Source organism: Purpureocillium takamizusanense, chromosome 1 (genome assembly GCF_022605165.1).
Source record: "Purpureocillium takamizusanense chromosome 1, complete sequence".
NCBI lineage: Eukaryota > Fungi > Ascomycota > Sordariomycetes > Hypocreales > Ophiocordycipitaceae > Purpureocillium > Purpureocillium takamizusanense.
This window is the reverse complement of record NC_063068.1, coordinates 1,668,338-1,683,763: the sequence shown is the minus strand read 5'-3', so window position 1 is coordinate 1,683,763 and position 15,426 is coordinate 1,668,338. Positions and strand designations below refer to the sequence as shown.

Genomic DNA, 15,426 nt, shown 5'->3' with positions numbered 1-15,426 from the left:
CGGTTGCCTGGTAGGCATTGGAGTTTGTGGTCTGGTTACATCGATAGGCATCAGTCCTTCATTAATACGATATACTAATTTGGCTCTCACACACAACTGCATTCATGCTCCCACACCGGAGCACCACCACGACTGACGTTCCCGCGTCACACAAGGTGGCTCGTAGCACACGTGCATTGCGCGCAGCATCTGGCCGTCACATGGTCCGTGTGTCTTACTATCGAAGGGCTAGTTATTGGGGGGACTCTTTGCGAAGCCCGAGGGACGACAATGTTCCTCATTGGTCTGGTTCTTGCTTCGTGTTGGTGATCAGTTCAAACCTTGCTGGCGATCGCTATCGGAGATGGTGCCCCGTAGGTCAACAAGGATGCTCGAGTTACTGTGTGTGTCTACCGCACGCCACTCAGTGCCGGTGTTTGTGGCGTTGTCCTGCACTCTCCTGCTGGCCCTCGCGAGCACACTTTTTGGCCCTCCCTTTCTGCGCAGAAAGGGAGGTGGCGTTGTGGCAATCCGCTCCTCTCCTTCAGCTCATCGGCCAGGGCTCCCTCCAAGCTCGCCTCCTTCAAGATGCGTGAAGCCACCAGCGCTTGGACCGACGCCTTTTGCCCCTGAAAAATGAAGAGCAATTCTGGGCATCCTTGTTGCTCATATGCTCTGTGCCGAGACCTCTGCTGTCCACCACCCACCCATTGGCACAGTCGGCATTTGCAATGGTCTACCTAGCGGTGACAACAGAGTTCGGCTTCTAGACCTGACTTTCAAACAGACGACGTGAGAAAGCGAGACCTGCCTGCCTTACCGGTATATGGCGGCGCATCGTCAGAAGAAAACAAGCCAATACTCTCAGCCGCCGTGTCGAGACAAAACAAGCAATCACTCACCTTGGCTCACCCCAACCCGGCAACCATGCGCATGGCGCATATATAACTAGTACATACATACATACACACGAAACATTTCCACCTCGGTGAACAACGGCAAGTGCCGGCAGTCGCCGTCAGCCCTGGCAGCCGCCTAACCCCCCCAGCCTCCACATATCACCCATAATTAACAACACGCCTTTCCGGCAAGACTTCAATCGTCGGGCTTTGCGTGGCTTTTTTTCACGAAGCCACGTCCAGCGCAACACCACGAGAGGCGCTAGCCGCGCTGCCCAATTGGCCCGACGATGACACGGGTAAGCCATGCCTGCTTGGCCCGTCGTGCCCACAACGGCCCGTCGCCCACCAATTTGGGGTCAGGGCGCTCTCAGCCCCGGGCAGCCGCACACGAGCGCGACCCAATCCGGGTCTCGCGGCCGCGTGTCGCCCTGAACTTTTACTTTCTAGGCGGTCTCTCGTCTTGCGGGAGGATTTGCTTGGGCAGACAAGACGGCGTCAGGCACACTCAGGGCTGGTTCCCCGGTTTGAACCTTCGTAGCCGTCCTGAGTATATAGTGTGTGTATGTGATTCTTGACAGCCCGCGGCCACCTAGCCGCCCGATGGGAGGGCTCGTATTCCATTGCATGATGGTGGGTGAGTTGTCGAACTAAACAACTGGCGAAAGTTGGAGACAAGCAGTTGGCGTTTGCGTGTGTGTGTGTGTGTGTGTGTGCGTACGTGTGTGTGTAGGGAGTCCAGAGAAAAGGAGATGGATAGGGCGGCACCATCGGCACTTACATGTATGGAGCTGAGTGTGCCTTGGCCGTTGGCGTGCAGAGTGGCTGAACAGGGCCAAGGAAAGAAAACCTGTTCCTTGAGATTGAGAACGAGGATATAAGAAGGCGAGAAGCTGAGCTGTCGTGGCCTTCTCGTCCCCTCTTCTCCCCGTTTATCCTCACTTACACGCTCGTCGTTCTTGAAGCTTGTACTACTATACAAAAACACCACCACCACCATTCGTTCTACCCATCACACTCGCTCAACACTTGTTCGAATTAAAAGGGAATAGAACAGAAGAAGACGACGAAACAAAATCAGACAAGATGAAGTCGACCATCGCCCTCTGTCTCGTTGCGGCCGTCGTCCCCGCCCTGGCCGCCACGCCCCTTGAGCGCGCCGTCTTCGCCCGCCAGGACACAAAGCTCTCCTGCAGCGACGTGGGCGAGAAGCCGTGCGGCAACGCCTGCATCCCCCTCACCTACACCTGCTGCCCGGACCAGAAGGGCGGGTGCCCCGCCACGTCCGTCTGCCAGCTGGGCGACAACAAGGTCTACGGCTGCTGCCCCGTCGGCAAGACCTGCAACGGCGACGCCACCGTCACCACCAACACCCTCACCCTGAGCCGCACCAACACGCTCACCGACAGCGTCACCCAGACCCTGACTAACACCGACGACACCGTCCCCACGGACACTGCCTCGGAGACGGAGACGGGTACTGCCACCGATGAGCCCCAGCCCACCCTGACGGACACCGTCACCCCCTCGGCCAGCCTCCCTGGCGGCACCATCACGTCTGTCCCCGTCCCGACTGGTGGCAACGGCACCGCTGCGCCGCCCACGACCTCGACCACGGCCGTCATCACTGCCGGTGCTGCCACCCACGGGCTGTCGGCCATGGGCGGTCTGCTTGCCGGTATTGCCGCCTTCCTCTTCTGAGCCTTGTCCCGCATTTTCAATGTTGCTTCCCGTGCATGGGTGGCTCCTTTGCCGCAAGTGGCTTGTGCGGCTAAACGCGCCTTTTTGCCTAATGGAGAGATTGGATGAGGGCCTGTGGTGCGCCGGGGTGGTTACTGAAGGAGGGAGTTGACGTTCAGAACCAGCTTAATATCTTGCAATTGACCAATAGAGAGAGTTTCGTTTCGCCGAGAGTCAATACGGTATACGACAAGTCTTGAGTGTGCCTGGGGCCTGGCCCCCCTTCCCAGAGAGTAATAATTGTCCAACCGCCCAGCCAAAAGCGCCATGCATACAGCCTGGCGAACCAAAATCGCAGGTATGCCACCGGGGTGTTGACACGCAGGAACCACGATGCACAAAGAGGAGGACGAATGAGATACTTGCATGTAACGTTGGATAAACTGCCAATCCCGCGATGGCGGCACGGCGTCGGCCTTTTTAGTCTGCCTGCTCTATGCAATCTCGACAACCACCTTGCCAAAGTGCTGCCCACTCCACTGGTACTCATAGGCCTCTTTCAGGTTCTCCAGCTTAAACGTCTTCTTGTCCACCACGGGGCGCAACTTGTCCGGGTTCCCCTCGATGGCGCGGCACATGTCCTCCATCTGGGTCCTCGCACCGACGAGGATGCCGCGCACCGTGCACAGGTGCCTTAGGCAGTCGCTGAAGCTGGGCTGGTCCTTGGTGAAGCCACCGACGAAGCCGATGATGGTAATGACGCCCGCGATCTTGATGGCGTTGAGGCTCTGGGCCATGGACTTGGGGCCAGCAACCTCGACGACGTGGTCGACGCCGTGACCGCCCGTGATCTTCTTGGCCTCGGCACCCCACTCGGGGTTCGTCTTGTAGTTGATGATGTGGTCCGCCCCAAGCTTGCGCAGCGTCTCGACCTTGTTGTCGGAGCCCGTCGTGGCGATGACGCGCGCCCCGGCTGCCTTGGCGAACTGCAGAGCAAAGATGGACACGCCGCCGGTGCCCTGCGTGAGCACCCACTGCCCAGCCGTGACTCGGTTGTCGGAGTGCCCGTAGAGGGCGTTCCATGCCGTGAGGGCCGCGCAGGGAAGCGTGGACGCCTCCTCGAAGGAGATGTTGGACGGCATATGCACGAGGCCCTGCTCGCTGAAGGCGCCGAAGGTCCGCAGCGTGCCGTGGATGGCTCCTCCAAGTCCGGAGGCGGCGGCGGCGGCGTCGAGGGGCCCGCCGAGGTGCGCCTGGTTGAACAGGGTCACGACCTTGTCGCCGGGCTTGAAACGGGTGACCTGCTTGCCGACGGAGACGACGGTGCCGGCGCCATCGGAGCCCGGGACCACATTCGGCACGGTTGCGAATGGACTGGCATGCCGACGTCAGCTCCGCATTCAATGTTTTCGGACTGGCCCTGAGCTTACTATTTGCCCAAGGGGATGCTCAAGTCGCGGTACTGTGTGCGGTTAGGGGGCGTGGCTTATTATAGTACAGCGCGACGTCTGACGACTTACGTTGAGCGACGCAGCGTGAACTGCCGGCCGATGGAGTTAGCGCTGATGAGACGCCTGCGACGACTTTATTGACCCTGGCAGATTGACTTACGCTTCACCAGAACCTGGCTGTCGCCCAGCTCAGGGAGCGGCTCCTCAGACAGCTTGAGGGCATTGAAGCCGTCCTTGCCGTCCATAGAGCTGACGGTCCACTGCTTGATGGACTTGGGAACGTTTTGCGCCATGGTTGTATAAGGTATGTATCTGTATATGTGCTCTGCGGCAGTGTTGTGTAACGTGTTAGGGGGGGACGGGAGATGGAGTTCTTTCATGGGAGGGAAAGATGAGGTCAAATACGGACAGACCCCTCTCCACGGCCATTGTCCCCCAAGCGAAATAACAGCTTCCGCGCTTTCCTCTTTATAAATCAAGCTCGATTTGTAACCAACCACTCTCACTGTGCGCGCGGCACTTGCGAGGGGGACCTCGGGATGCTGACGTAGCGAGGTGGGTCGCATCTATATCATGATGCTGTAGTTTCTCATCTTGCAAGCCACACAAGCTTTCCGCAGCCGCCGCGTCCCGGTTTCGGACCCGCCGTCGAATCGATATTGATGTTCGGTCTGCGTCCGGGCTGCTAAGCCCCCAAGAGCCAAACGAGCCATCCCCATAGTATTTACAGCGATGTGGCGTATCGTAGTTACCTAAAGCATCCTTATTACTGAGCCAGGGGGCTAGACCGTTTTGGAGAGATGGGGAGGATGGATACACAAGCGGTGTACGCACGCCCACATGGTCAAAATAGTAGTTACCCCTAACCCAACAAGAGGCACACGGACGGAGCCGGGCATCTGGACCGGATTGTCGGGTGCCGGGGTGGGACCCCGTAGACTTTGACGACGGCTTTTGTGTTGGTCCCCTAAAAGTAGACAGCGCATAAGTTACAACACGGCTGACTGGATGCATGCAGGCGGCTAGGTCAGCAGGGGGTAAACTCGAAGGGAGATTGAGGCTCTGGAGGCACACATGGCGCTGAACATGATGGACATGACTTCCAGGTTGCTTGTGGGCGAGGCTGCGGCATCTCAGCGGGGCCGTCTATCAATCAGCCTGCCCCTGCGCTGTACTCATGGTGATGATCTGCGATTCCGACGCATCATGAAATAATCACGTGTACTCACTCAGGTGCACAAAGATTGTATGCAGCTGTTCATTTCTTGGTGTCTTGGTGCCTCGAAATCAAGTTGTGTTCAGCGTCCTCGGGCATCCTGTTAGCGAGATCAGGGTGCACTAATTCATGCCCGTCAACGGCAGCCCCAGCGGGTGTACTGGATGGACACGGTGACCAGAGCTCAGGGCAGGTCACTCAGGCGTGTGTGTCCAGTGCAATGGAACATGAACCGTGTCCACAACCACTGTCCTTTCCATCGACACTGCAACCACTCAAGCACTCAAGACGGCCTCACCTTCTCTCGATACGGCGACTTGGCAGACGCATCATCCGGTCTGCTATCCAGAGCAATCGCTCGATCGCATCCTCTTCTTGCTGTCACGTTCGCGCCACGCATAAATGGCACACCCCCCGCCACAGCAGCAGGGTTCATCACTGCAACTGCCCGCCGCCAGCACGGCCCCCGCGCACGTGGCGTCCGGCCCTCATCCTGCAACATCGTCGTCGTCGCCGCGTCGCGCCATTAGCCCGAACCCGGAGGCCCGCGGCGGCATCGTGGTATTCTCCGGCGGCAGCGCGGCCAACAGCCTGGTTGACGTCTTTGAGCGCGTCCGCGAGGCCAACCGCGCCACCCTCAGCTACGTGATACCCATCTCCGACAATGGCGGCAGCACCAGCGAAATCATCCGTGTCTTTGGCGGGCCTGGTGCGTCTGCTCGGCTGGGGCTCTTGAGGCTTGTGTCGGGCAGCAGCAAGTTGACTCTTCAACAACAGGAATCGGCGACGTCAGATCCCGGCTGGTGAGGCTCATCCCCGACAACAATGACCCCGAGACGGTCGCCATCAAGCACTTGTTCAACCACCGCCTTCCCAGGGTCCATGCAGATGCGCGGGCCGAATGGTTCGAGATTCTCGAGACCACGCACCCGCTGTGGCGCGACATCTCATCCCCAAAGCGCGAGCTCATTCGGTCCTACCTCAACAGCTTCAACCTCGAAGTCATCAAGCGTATGCGACCCACCAGCCGCTTCGACTTTTCCCGCTCCAGCATCGGCAACATATTCCTCACGGGTGCTCGTCTGTTCACCGGCAGCTTCGAGGCCGCCATTTATCTCCTAAGCTCCATCTGCGCCGTGCCGGAGCGGGTGAGCGTCCTGCCGGCGCTCAACACCAACTTTGCGCACCACATTGCCGCTGGACTCCAGGATGGGACTGTCATCACCGGGCAGAATGACATTTCGCATCCGAGCGCGCCGACGGCGGCTGTTCCCGTCAATGGCGCCTTCAGCACGGGGGCACACACCCCGGCACCATCTATAGGTCATGACGCGGAGGAGCACGACGAGGTGGAAGATGCAAACCTTCCTGGCTCCTTGCCTGCGCTGAGGCGTCCGGCCATCGCCTTTTCCAAGGTGGACGAGGAAGACCTGCCCACTCGTATCGACAGGATTTGGTACATCAATCCATACGGCCAGGAAATTCGCATTCCCGCTAACCCGCGAGTTCTCGACGCCATCAACTCCGCCAACACCATTATATACAGCATCGGCTCCCTCTTCACATCGCTGATCCCTAATCTGGTTCTCAAGGGTGTCGGCGAGGCTGTTGCGAGTCCGTATATCCGCAACAAGATTCTTATTATTAATGGGAGCACGGATAGAGAGACAGGGCCCTCGAGCAATCCTTTCACCGGGCTGGACTTTGTGGCCGCAATCGCCAATGCGTGCGCCGACTCGAGAGGCTTGCCACGGCCGACAGAGGACGAGTACGGGGCCTATGTGACCCATGTAATTCACATAGATGGGCCAGCGGCCCCTGCTGTCGACAAACAGCGGCTGGGGAATATTGGTATCGAGACGACAAGGCTGTACGGGCCCACTGGCGGCCGATACGACGCAAACGCGCTGGGTCAGACTCTTGAGTCGTTGGTGGGACGGAAAGACATGCGAGCCGATAGGAGCAGGAGGAACACGTTGGTCGGATGACATAGGGCCAGCCATCTGTGACGCACGTGAACAATGTGCCAGAACAGGAACAAGAGTCGATGCAACGTCTGTCAACGCTCGCTAGACGCCTGGTTGCGACCTGTTTGTGCCCGCCAGGGACCCCGACGCGCGAATGCCCCCCGCATATCCCAACAAGCAGCCCCCTTCTCTGGCATCCCATTATTCACTTCGCAAAAAGTAGATACACTGTGACGACCGGCCACGCTGTCGACAGTAGCGCGGCCCCCATGACCGAACCCGCTCCGACTCGTATCTTATCGGCCGGGCCCTTCCAGCGGTCAACGAGCGCGCAGGTGCTGAAGATCATGGCGCAGACATAGAGAACGAGCAGCCAGATGATGCCGAGAAGAATGTCGGCGTTGCGGTCCGGCACGTTGAGGACGACCTTGGAGGTGTCGGGAACAAAGGTCGATGAAAGATTGTTGCCCATTGTGCCCGATTTACCGCTCCGGGTTCTCCTGCGGCGTCTGTTGCAGCGGGTGCTTTTGGCCGAATATGCGTGTAAGTCGTGTCTAGGGAGTGAGCGTTGGGCGAGTGGAAGGGGGATCGGATCGAATTCGAATCTTGTTTCAATTGCCCAGCAATTCCTCGCCTGCGAGATGATTAATTGCAAAATGAGAGAGAAAAAAAAGATGGACTGCCCACACGGTCAACCACAGCCAGGATCGAAACAGGGAAAAGAAAAGACAAAAAGGGAGAAAAGAGGTCGAGAAGAGATCTCACGATGGCATATCCGGGGCAGACGCTGGGATTGAGAGGCAGGTTTGAGTCTTGACCAAGGGGGGCAGACCCCTGGTTCATGCGACTCGAGACGTCAAAGAGGCCCCGCGCTTCCCGCTTCTCCGCTCGTCACACGCTCACCGTCTCACGATGCAGCGGCCCGCACGACTTTTGAGACGACGGCTCAATTGCCTTGGGCATGTCACCTGCGGGGTCGTCAAACCAGTGGTTTGGGTGCCGCACTTCCGATGACAGAAAAAAAGGGCAGTCGGGCGGTTGCAAGTTGAACGCCAACCCTGCGTCTAGACCTGACACGACGACGTGAGAGAGAGAGAGAAGCCACGGTGATGAGAGGAACCGGCGTTGCTCAGAATAGAGTGGCCGGCATTTGCATCTATGTAAGTCAGTGGAGGCTCATACAGTGTCCAATTCTATTGTTGTCTACTTTCTAGCGAGCAAGTGACAGCCCTGGACTACCTAAAAGGACTGGACGACCACTCTCCGGCATCGTCATCTCCGTGCATCATCGACGCGTTTCACTTGCGCAACCCCCCCTCGGTCCTAATTCATCCTCATGACCCTTTCTAAAAGCCATTTCACTTCCCCCCACGACGGACTGCGCATCAGCTTCGGCATCCACTGGCACCTCATCTGTCTCTTCAGTCGCGGCCCCTTCCTACACCAGAAGCTGCCCTTCAACCAGAGCGCCGCCCATATAATATCCCTTTCGACTCTCTACCCGCTGGATCAAATGCATCTTTACCAGCCTGCAGGGGGACGAAAATCGTCCTGATGCCGTAATTGCGCAGCCTCTCGCGCAGTAGGCTGCGGTGCGACTGCTTCACGGCTGAGCAGCTTACCACCACTGACCGGCAGCCCCAGGCCGGTGATAGTCTCTTCTGACCGTGCGCCGATGCGTGCGAGCCACGCATCGCGATCTTGGTCCGACGGGGCTTCATCACCGCGCCTTTTGTTCACGGAGGCCTTACTGTGAAGGTAGTCGCTCGCAAGACAAGAGACGCCAAGCCATGTGGCTATCTCGCTGCCTGCTACCGTCTTTTCTGTGCCGCATGGCCCGGCAACGACGACAGCGGTCTGTGCCGGTGCTGCCTTTTGGGAACCCCTGAAGACGTTGTTCAAGAAGCACCCTACAAACTTATTGACGAAGCTCTGGTCGAGCACCGGAGCGGCCGTCAGGCCCGGAGAGCGCGCTGGCCAGCCGTCAGTGGCAAACACACTCGTACAAACTTGGCCCCTGCAGCACCCGTCGCAGATACAGCGACACACTGTCGTCCTCGCGTACGTAGTTCCATCTCTTGTCACCATCAGGGCGGAAGGAGGCAAGAAGCTGCCCAACCTCGGCTGCGCCGTAGTGGCTCACGAGGTTCACCCCGCAGGACACGAGCAGGTCGCGCCCCCGTCGAGGACTTCGCCCGAACTTGGCCTGTCGAAAACCCAAGGCCAGGGTCTTCGCCCCCTACTTCTGGCTTCTCCTTTCTTCACCGTGCGTGGAAACGTCTCTCGGCGCGCGACGCGGGCTCCATACAAGGCGACTCCAGCAGAACGGTCTCGTCTGAAAAGCCTCTGGCAGAGAGGAGGGAGCACGCACCCGTGCGGCTTCCCGAGCCAGATGACTGACAGTCACCGGCTTGTTGCGCTGTATCTTGACGTCTGTATTGCCGCATGTCGGGTGTTGCACCGCTCAACGGTAGAGCCGTAGCTCACAGTCGTGAAGCGCAATATCAGCCACGACCAGCCAGCCTGCCATCATTTTGGTCGCTCTCGTCCCGCTGTTGTGCTCGTGGTCCTAGCGATCGCCTCTGCTCACCATGAGGAGTCGAAAAGCTTTTTTTCTTCGTCCCAGGAGGATGAGACACGCGCCTTGGCCCTAAGCGACGAGGACATGACCGCGGCCGGCCCGGAAAGGGGGTTCGATAACCAGGGCGACTGCCATATCGATGCTCTCATCTTTCACACCGGGGGCACTATAAAGTCTTAGTCGCACACTGTGCTGACATGTACAGAATTGGCGAGATCATAGCACAGGGTCAATATCCGAGGAGATCTATGGCATCAAAGACGGTCCGGAAACTTAAGCGACCGCGTCACCTCCGCCCTCCGACTCATCCAGGAGGTCGAAGGACGGCGCTCTAGTCTGCCTGCGCACCTGGGGTGTCCGTGCCTCCTAAAATGCTCATAACGAATTATCACCGACAGGCGACCGCCATGAAAATCACTCACTCTCATGGCCGTCATGCACACCGGTCACCGGTCGACTGTTGTTGGGGGGGGCCCCTTCACGACCCGAGAGCCACGGGCGAGACGGCATCGCCGCGGCTCGGACAGCGCTGGGGGACGTTGCCAGTGTTGGATGCTCAAAGGGGAACCCACTTTTCATGCGTTTTGGTGGACACACTAACTACGTGACGTTCTGTGCGCTGGTCGTAGTATACACATAGGGAGGTTTGGCAGAGACGGGCAAGCAGCGCCGGCGCAGCTGCAGCGGAGGAGTCTGTTGGATCTGGCCCTTGCAACAGCTACAAAATCGCCAAGTCGTCGACATGCCCGTCTTTCTCGAAGAGTTTCGCAAAACCGCGCCATGTTAACTTAGCGGGCGGGAGAGTGGCGAGGACGTTCGCCACCACGAAGCCGTTGAGACTGAACATTGGGGCTAAGCACCAGGACTCCGCGCAGGGCGATATTTCCCCGGATGCCGTAGGAGATGGCTTCTAGAGCACGGCCCTCCCCACTCATAAACTTTGATCCTCAAGAGCTTGATGCCTAGCGAATGACAGACTTCTTTTTTGACATTCTTCGTAAGCACTTCATCTATATTGGCATCATCCCGTGTCCAACCTTGGACAGGCATTTCTGGCCTCAAGTCGACGTTGACGAGTCCATGATGTGGACCTCGGTGGGCCTTCAATGCAGCAAGTTGTAGCCTCACCAGCTGACATGTAGGGGATGAAACCAGTGGTTGCATATGCCTTCATAATGATTGGCGGTCGACATCCCCGTCAGGTCAAGCCAGCGGGGGGATTGAATCTACTTGTTGCATTTGCCAGCAGATGAATGAGTGTCGGTCTGTCGAAACCTGGATGTTCCTGCCTGTTGGCAGAGTGAAAGTGGGTTCCACCCAGCCGTGATCAGACTTGGTACCCGACACATAGCCTATCCAAAGATTTCCCCGGAAATGCACTTCCGCGGAGCCGGTCACGCATTGGCGGCGGGGCACCGCATCATCATGTGTCTGCACAGACTTTCTCCGGGGTTTCGGTAAGTACACGTGAGGTCTGGTGTGCGTGCACCCTGCGAAAGTAGAGAGAGACATGGCGTAGGTTTTGTTATGAGTAGTGCTATTTATACAGCTCGATTTTGCTAATCATACAGCCGCCCATGCCGCGCATTCTGCAAACGAGCGCTATCCCGATCTAGACTAGCGTACCATGGGATTGGCTCGACACCAGATATTTCCAGCACGCAGGATGGCAGGCAACGGATTGCAGCGGCGCGCCAGAATGCCGTTGAATCACATCGTCATAACGCAGCTGCCGCGCCGCCGCGCCGGCCCGCCGTCCGAGCTCAGTTCGCTCAAAAACACATTTTCCGCTATGCCTCACGATGTCATGACATCAGGCGCATATTATTCCGCTCCAGGCGGAGTGCGTAGGCTATGCCGGGCTGTGAAGACTGCGGCCCGACCGCGGGGTGGCGGCTGCGCAGTACGTCATTAGCTAAAAATTCCCTAGCGACCCACTGGCTGTATAAATAGCAAAATCGAGCTATATAAATAGCACTAGTTATCTTTAATTATATCTCTTTAATATCGATAATAAGACCGATCCCTATCTATCTATAGATAGATTTACTATCTTAAACCTATTATATTAGTTTTTTATCTTATATAAGGTATTTTAATAAATCTATTTTAGCCTTAAATTTTTTATTTAAGCTTAATAAATAATAACTAAATAAATAACTCTTTAATATTATAATAGCTAAGTCGCTATATATAAAATAAGCTAGCTAAATAAGAGATATAATAATATAATCTTATTTTATAAAGGAGTCTTATAATTCTAAGACTAAAGTTTATAGGTTTAAGCTTTAAAGCTATAAGTATAATATTAATATATAAAACATTATTAATTATACTTATTATTAATTATTAATTTTTTTCCCTCTATATAGACTTTATATAGACTTTATTCCTTAAAGCTATAATATATAAGGCAAAAATTACCTTATATTCTCCTATATAATATCTATATATAATATCTGCTTATATTTATAGATTAGTAAATATTGCCCCATTAAGTTTAGCCTGTCGGGCGTTAATAAATTATCTCTGTATAGCAGCACATGCCTTACCCCACTTAGCACCCTCCCCGCTTTATGCTACTATAAGACCGCACCGTCTCTCGCCCTGCCGCCTCAGACCCATGTCCTTTCCTCTCACAACTTCTCATCACTCGCGTTACCAGGTTTCATAATGCCACTTCTACGGTTGCCCCCCGAGATTCTAAGACAAATCTTTGATCAAATTGGCTCGTCTTTTTTCCGCGAAGATTTAGGCCGCCTTACAGTCTGCAAAAAGTGGTTCGAATTCGCTCTTCCTGCGTGCTTCAAGTACATCACACTTTCTCGAGAGACCCTGCGGAGTTTAATCACCTCTGGGGTAATAAAAAGGCCATCTCCGCTCAAGAACAGTTTGGAAACCCTAGACCTTGAACTACGGGAATATCAATCCTGCCTCTCCACCTCCTATCCCCAAGAATATGCGCAGGAGTCGTCTTCTTTAAAGGCTCCTGCCCCGAGTGAGGATCCCAGGGACAATCCGGTCAAGACCTGGATAAATACCCTGAATAATGACCTCGCCCAGCTTGCCATTGTCGCCCAACAATCTCACAGGTTGCGTACCTTACGCATACGAGCCTGGAGCCCTCGCTCTCCTGAGCCCCTCGACACCCCCGAGGATTATCTGCGACTACCCACGATGCAAGCGTTCCTCTCCGTGGAGAATCTGAGCGTTCTGGTGCTAGATCTATCCGGAAGCTTTCTGAATTCATCGGGACAGCAAGGGAACGGCCATCATGTTTGTCCAGCTATCGGCGCCGTTCTTCGTACTCTTCGGACCCTTCACCTACGCATGTGCAGCATCTGCCCCGATGTTTTGAAACCTCGAGATCCCAATGACGGTCTATACTTGAACGTGGTGGTCATCAACCTGAGCCTGACTACGAACCTACCGGGGATAACGTCGGCGGCTCACTCTAAACGATGCGGTTCCCAGGGCGGAGGATTGCTTCAGCTGAAAGCGGAGATACAGGAACAGGCAGAAGCTCTTGCAACCCGAATGGCATCCCCTAAAATCATGAGGATCCTGACTCATTCACTTCCGCAGTTTACAACACAATCGCTGGATATCTTGACTGGCAAGACAATGATACTAGACGATGATATGGGGTGGGACGAGGATGGCAAGACTGTTGAGGACGACTCGGAGCCAGAATCTGAGCTTCTAGATGATGAATTTTCTAACTTTTTAGATGAATAATATTATTCTAATGGTATAGCTCCGGATTCGGGCTCTTCAGCCCGAGCTCAGCGGCAACTCAGCGCAGAGCGGCGGGAGCTCAGCTCTAGGAATGGAGATGGAAATTAGTAAGCTTGAGTTTCGTGTTCGAAAGCAGCGTATGACTAGAGCAGCGCGTGAGGCGGCTTGAGAGTTTTTCCTAGAGCAATCCACAACAAAGAAGGGTAGTCCAGATGGCCGAGGTGTGATTGGGAGTCTGGCAGGGAGGAAACTGAAGACTGAGAGGCACCTTTACTCTGTTGCTAAAGTCAGCGCTAATCGCTACCTTTCCCCGGATCAGTGAGGATGATGCTGTTTTCTGAGATGTCTCGGTGCAGGATTTCCCCATCCATTAAGCATCGAGCCGGCGGAGGAGAAGATGAACCGGGCGAGAAGTGAGAGGGATACACTAGTTCGTGCCTTCGGCAACCCGTCCACATGAGAAGGATACGGATGAAGGAGTCGTCGAGTCGGTCAAGTCCGATCTTAAAGGCCGTCCTATCTCGGACCCAGCGGAAATGGGCGAGATAGGTAAAGCCGTTGGGCCCGAGCGTGTTTTTTTGGCTTCGGCTCCACACGCAGCCCAAACTGGGGCGCGATTTCGAGTTTGAGGACTAGCAGGGCGTGATCTTCGAGCCTTGCGTCGACTGTAGCGGCCGTGTGCTTGCAGTACACCGTCAACAGCTCTCTTAAATAAACGCGGATCGCGCTCAAGGCCGTGACTCTGTTTCCTTCTCTTCGCATTAAATACCGTGCAAATGATTCGACAAGGCCCCTGTTGTCCTAACTCAATGTCTTTACGAGCGATTTCCAATCCGGACGGCCCTTCAACGATACACAGAAGGCAATCCATCGTTCTTCGCCGTCGACGATGTTCACTTTCGTGTCATCGGCGTGGTTCGGTCGAAAAGGGCGTCGGTTATTCCCTCGCGTCCCAATGCCTTGAGGAACGAAGTTCCGAAAGGATTTCTATGGCCCGCTTTTTGCATACTTCAGGTGGTTGAGAGAGTAGTTTTTAAAGCTTCATTCCTATTGGCCTAATTCTCATCTTCATGTCACAATCTGCCGGCGTTTTTCTTGCTGTTACTTCTACGTCGTTTCCCCCTTCCCCTTCTACTAAGGCCGGAGGCCGGAGCTGCTGCCGGTGCCTCTAAGCTAGCTCAATAGCCAGAGACCCGTATTGATGTCAAGACCGCTGAGGACTTCGTTCCTCAAGGCTCGGTGTGCTAGGCAGCCGGGCTGCCGTGAATTCCCCTGTAATACTGAAGTTCCTCAGACGTGAGTGGCAGTTCTGGGGCTGTTTCCTGTGCTGCAAGCTGTGATTGGATCTGAGCAACCTGTGCAAGGTCCAAGGTCCCCCATTTTGGCACCGAGCAGCCACACAATGCAAATTACTTTCGCACTGTCAACCAAGCCACTAGGTTGGTGGAGCTCTGAGCAGATGGGCAGGATTTCCAGCTGTGTTACAGGGCTGTCGACCAGCTGAATAGGTCACACACTCCGCTGTGCTGGCAGCACTGTTTCGCAAGTATCGAACGAACACACGGCGTCTGGAGCCAATCTTGGCGGATATGCCTGACAAGGCGACAGATACGGCGACATTGCTGGCCTATATATTTTTTTCTTCATTCTGCCCTCTGGCTGCCGGACTCCTGAATCCTGGCTCCCATAGGTGCTGCGGTGGTGCGCCTTGGTGTGCGAGCCGAACGTACTGCGCGTGTACAGTGGACCCTGATAAGTACATCCGCCCCGCCTGGCATGTAGTCAAGGTAGGACATACTTGTCGGGGGTGTTTGAGCCTGCTGAAATTGGCAGGCCTAGTCTGCCAAAAAAAAAAAAAAAAAAAAAAAAAACCCCGCAGCCCAAACAGCGACACACAGACTACGTATTTGTGTAA

The 15,426-nt window shown here is 55.5% G+C and overlaps 5 protein-coding genes across 5 annotated transcripts; 3 read left to right on the top strand and 2 right to left on the bottom strand.

Moving 5' to 3' along the window:
• Positions 1 to 1,964: 1,964 nt before the first annotated feature.
• JDV02_000554 (uncharacterized protein) lies at positions 1,965 to 2,579 on the top strand (the record flags this gene model as incomplete). Its single annotated transcript, XM_047981377.1, has 1 exon — positions 1,965 to 2,579. The coding sequence occupies one exon, from the start codon at positions 1,965 to 1,967 to the stop codon at positions 2,577 to 2,579; it is 615 nt and encodes a 204-aa protein (XP_047837337.1).
• A 311-nt stretch (positions 2,580 to 2,890) lies between these two features.
• Positions 2,891 to 4,540, bottom strand: JDV02_000553 (uncharacterized protein). Its single transcript, XM_047981376.1, has 4 exons — positions 4,170 to 4,540; positions 4,079 to 4,098; positions 3,989 to 4,020; positions 2,891 to 3,932 (listed from the first exon to the last, which is right to left on the bottom strand). Exons 1-4 carry the CDS (start codon positions 4,387 to 4,389, stop codon positions 3,053 to 3,055), a joined length of 1,152 nt encoding a protein of 383 aa, XP_047837336.1. The 5' UTR covers positions 4,390 to 4,540; the 3' UTR covers positions 2,891 to 3,052.
• A 964-nt stretch (positions 4,541 to 5,504) lies between these two features.
• On the top strand, positions 5,505 to 7,732 carry JDV02_000552 (uncharacterized protein). The gene is made up of 2 exons (XM_047981375.1): positions 5,505 to 5,934; positions 6,003 to 7,732. Exons 1-2 carry the CDS (start codon positions 5,628 to 5,630, stop codon positions 7,211 to 7,213), a joined length of 1,518 nt encoding a protein of 505 aa, XP_047837335.1. The 5' UTR covers positions 5,505 to 5,627; the 3' UTR covers positions 7,214 to 7,732.
• JDV02_000551 (uncharacterized protein) lies at positions 7,390 to 7,954 on the bottom strand. Its single transcript, XM_047981374.1, has one exon. The coding sequence runs from the start codon at positions 7,662 to 7,664 to the stop codon at positions 7,398 to 7,400; it is 267 nt and encodes an 88-aa protein (XP_047837334.1). The 5' UTR covers positions 7,665 to 7,954; the 3' UTR covers positions 7,390 to 7,397.
• Positions 7,955 to 13,111: 5,157 nt separating this feature from the next.
• Positions 13,112 to 13,511, top strand: JDV02_000550 (uncharacterized protein; the record flags this gene model as incomplete). The annotated part of the gene is made up of 1 exon (XM_047981373.1): positions 13,112 to 13,511. A coding segment is annotated over one exon (400 nt), but the record flags the coding sequence as incomplete, so codon positions are not given.
• Positions 13,512 to 15,426: the final 1,915 nt, after the last annotated feature.

Bases quoted from the DNA above. Each gene is read 5' to 3' on its own strand.
- JDV02_000551 (XM_047981374.1), bottom strand. From the start codon at position 7,664: ATGGGCAACAATCTTTCATCGACCTTTGTTCCCGACACCTCCAAGGTC.
- JDV02_000552 (XM_047981375.1), top strand. From the start codon at position 5,628: ATGGCACACCCCCCGCCACAGCAGCAGGGTTCATCACTGCAACTGCCC. The intron at 5,935-6,002 runs GTGCGTCTGCTC...CTTCAACAACAG, and splicing joins CCGTGTCTTTGGCGGGCCTG to GAATCGGCGACGTCAGATCC.
- JDV02_000553 (XM_047981376.1), bottom strand. From the start codon at position 4,389: ATGAAAGAACTCCATCTCCCGTCCCCCCCTAACACGTTACACAACACT. The intron at 4,099-4,169 runs GTAAGTCAATCT...ATCGGCCGGCAG, and splicing joins CAGCCAGGTTCTGGTGAAGC to TTCACGCTGCGTCGCTCAAC. The intron at 4,021-4,078 runs GTAAGTCGTCAG...AACCGCACACAG, and splicing joins TTCACGCTGCGTCGCTCAAC to TACCGCGACTTGAGCATCCC.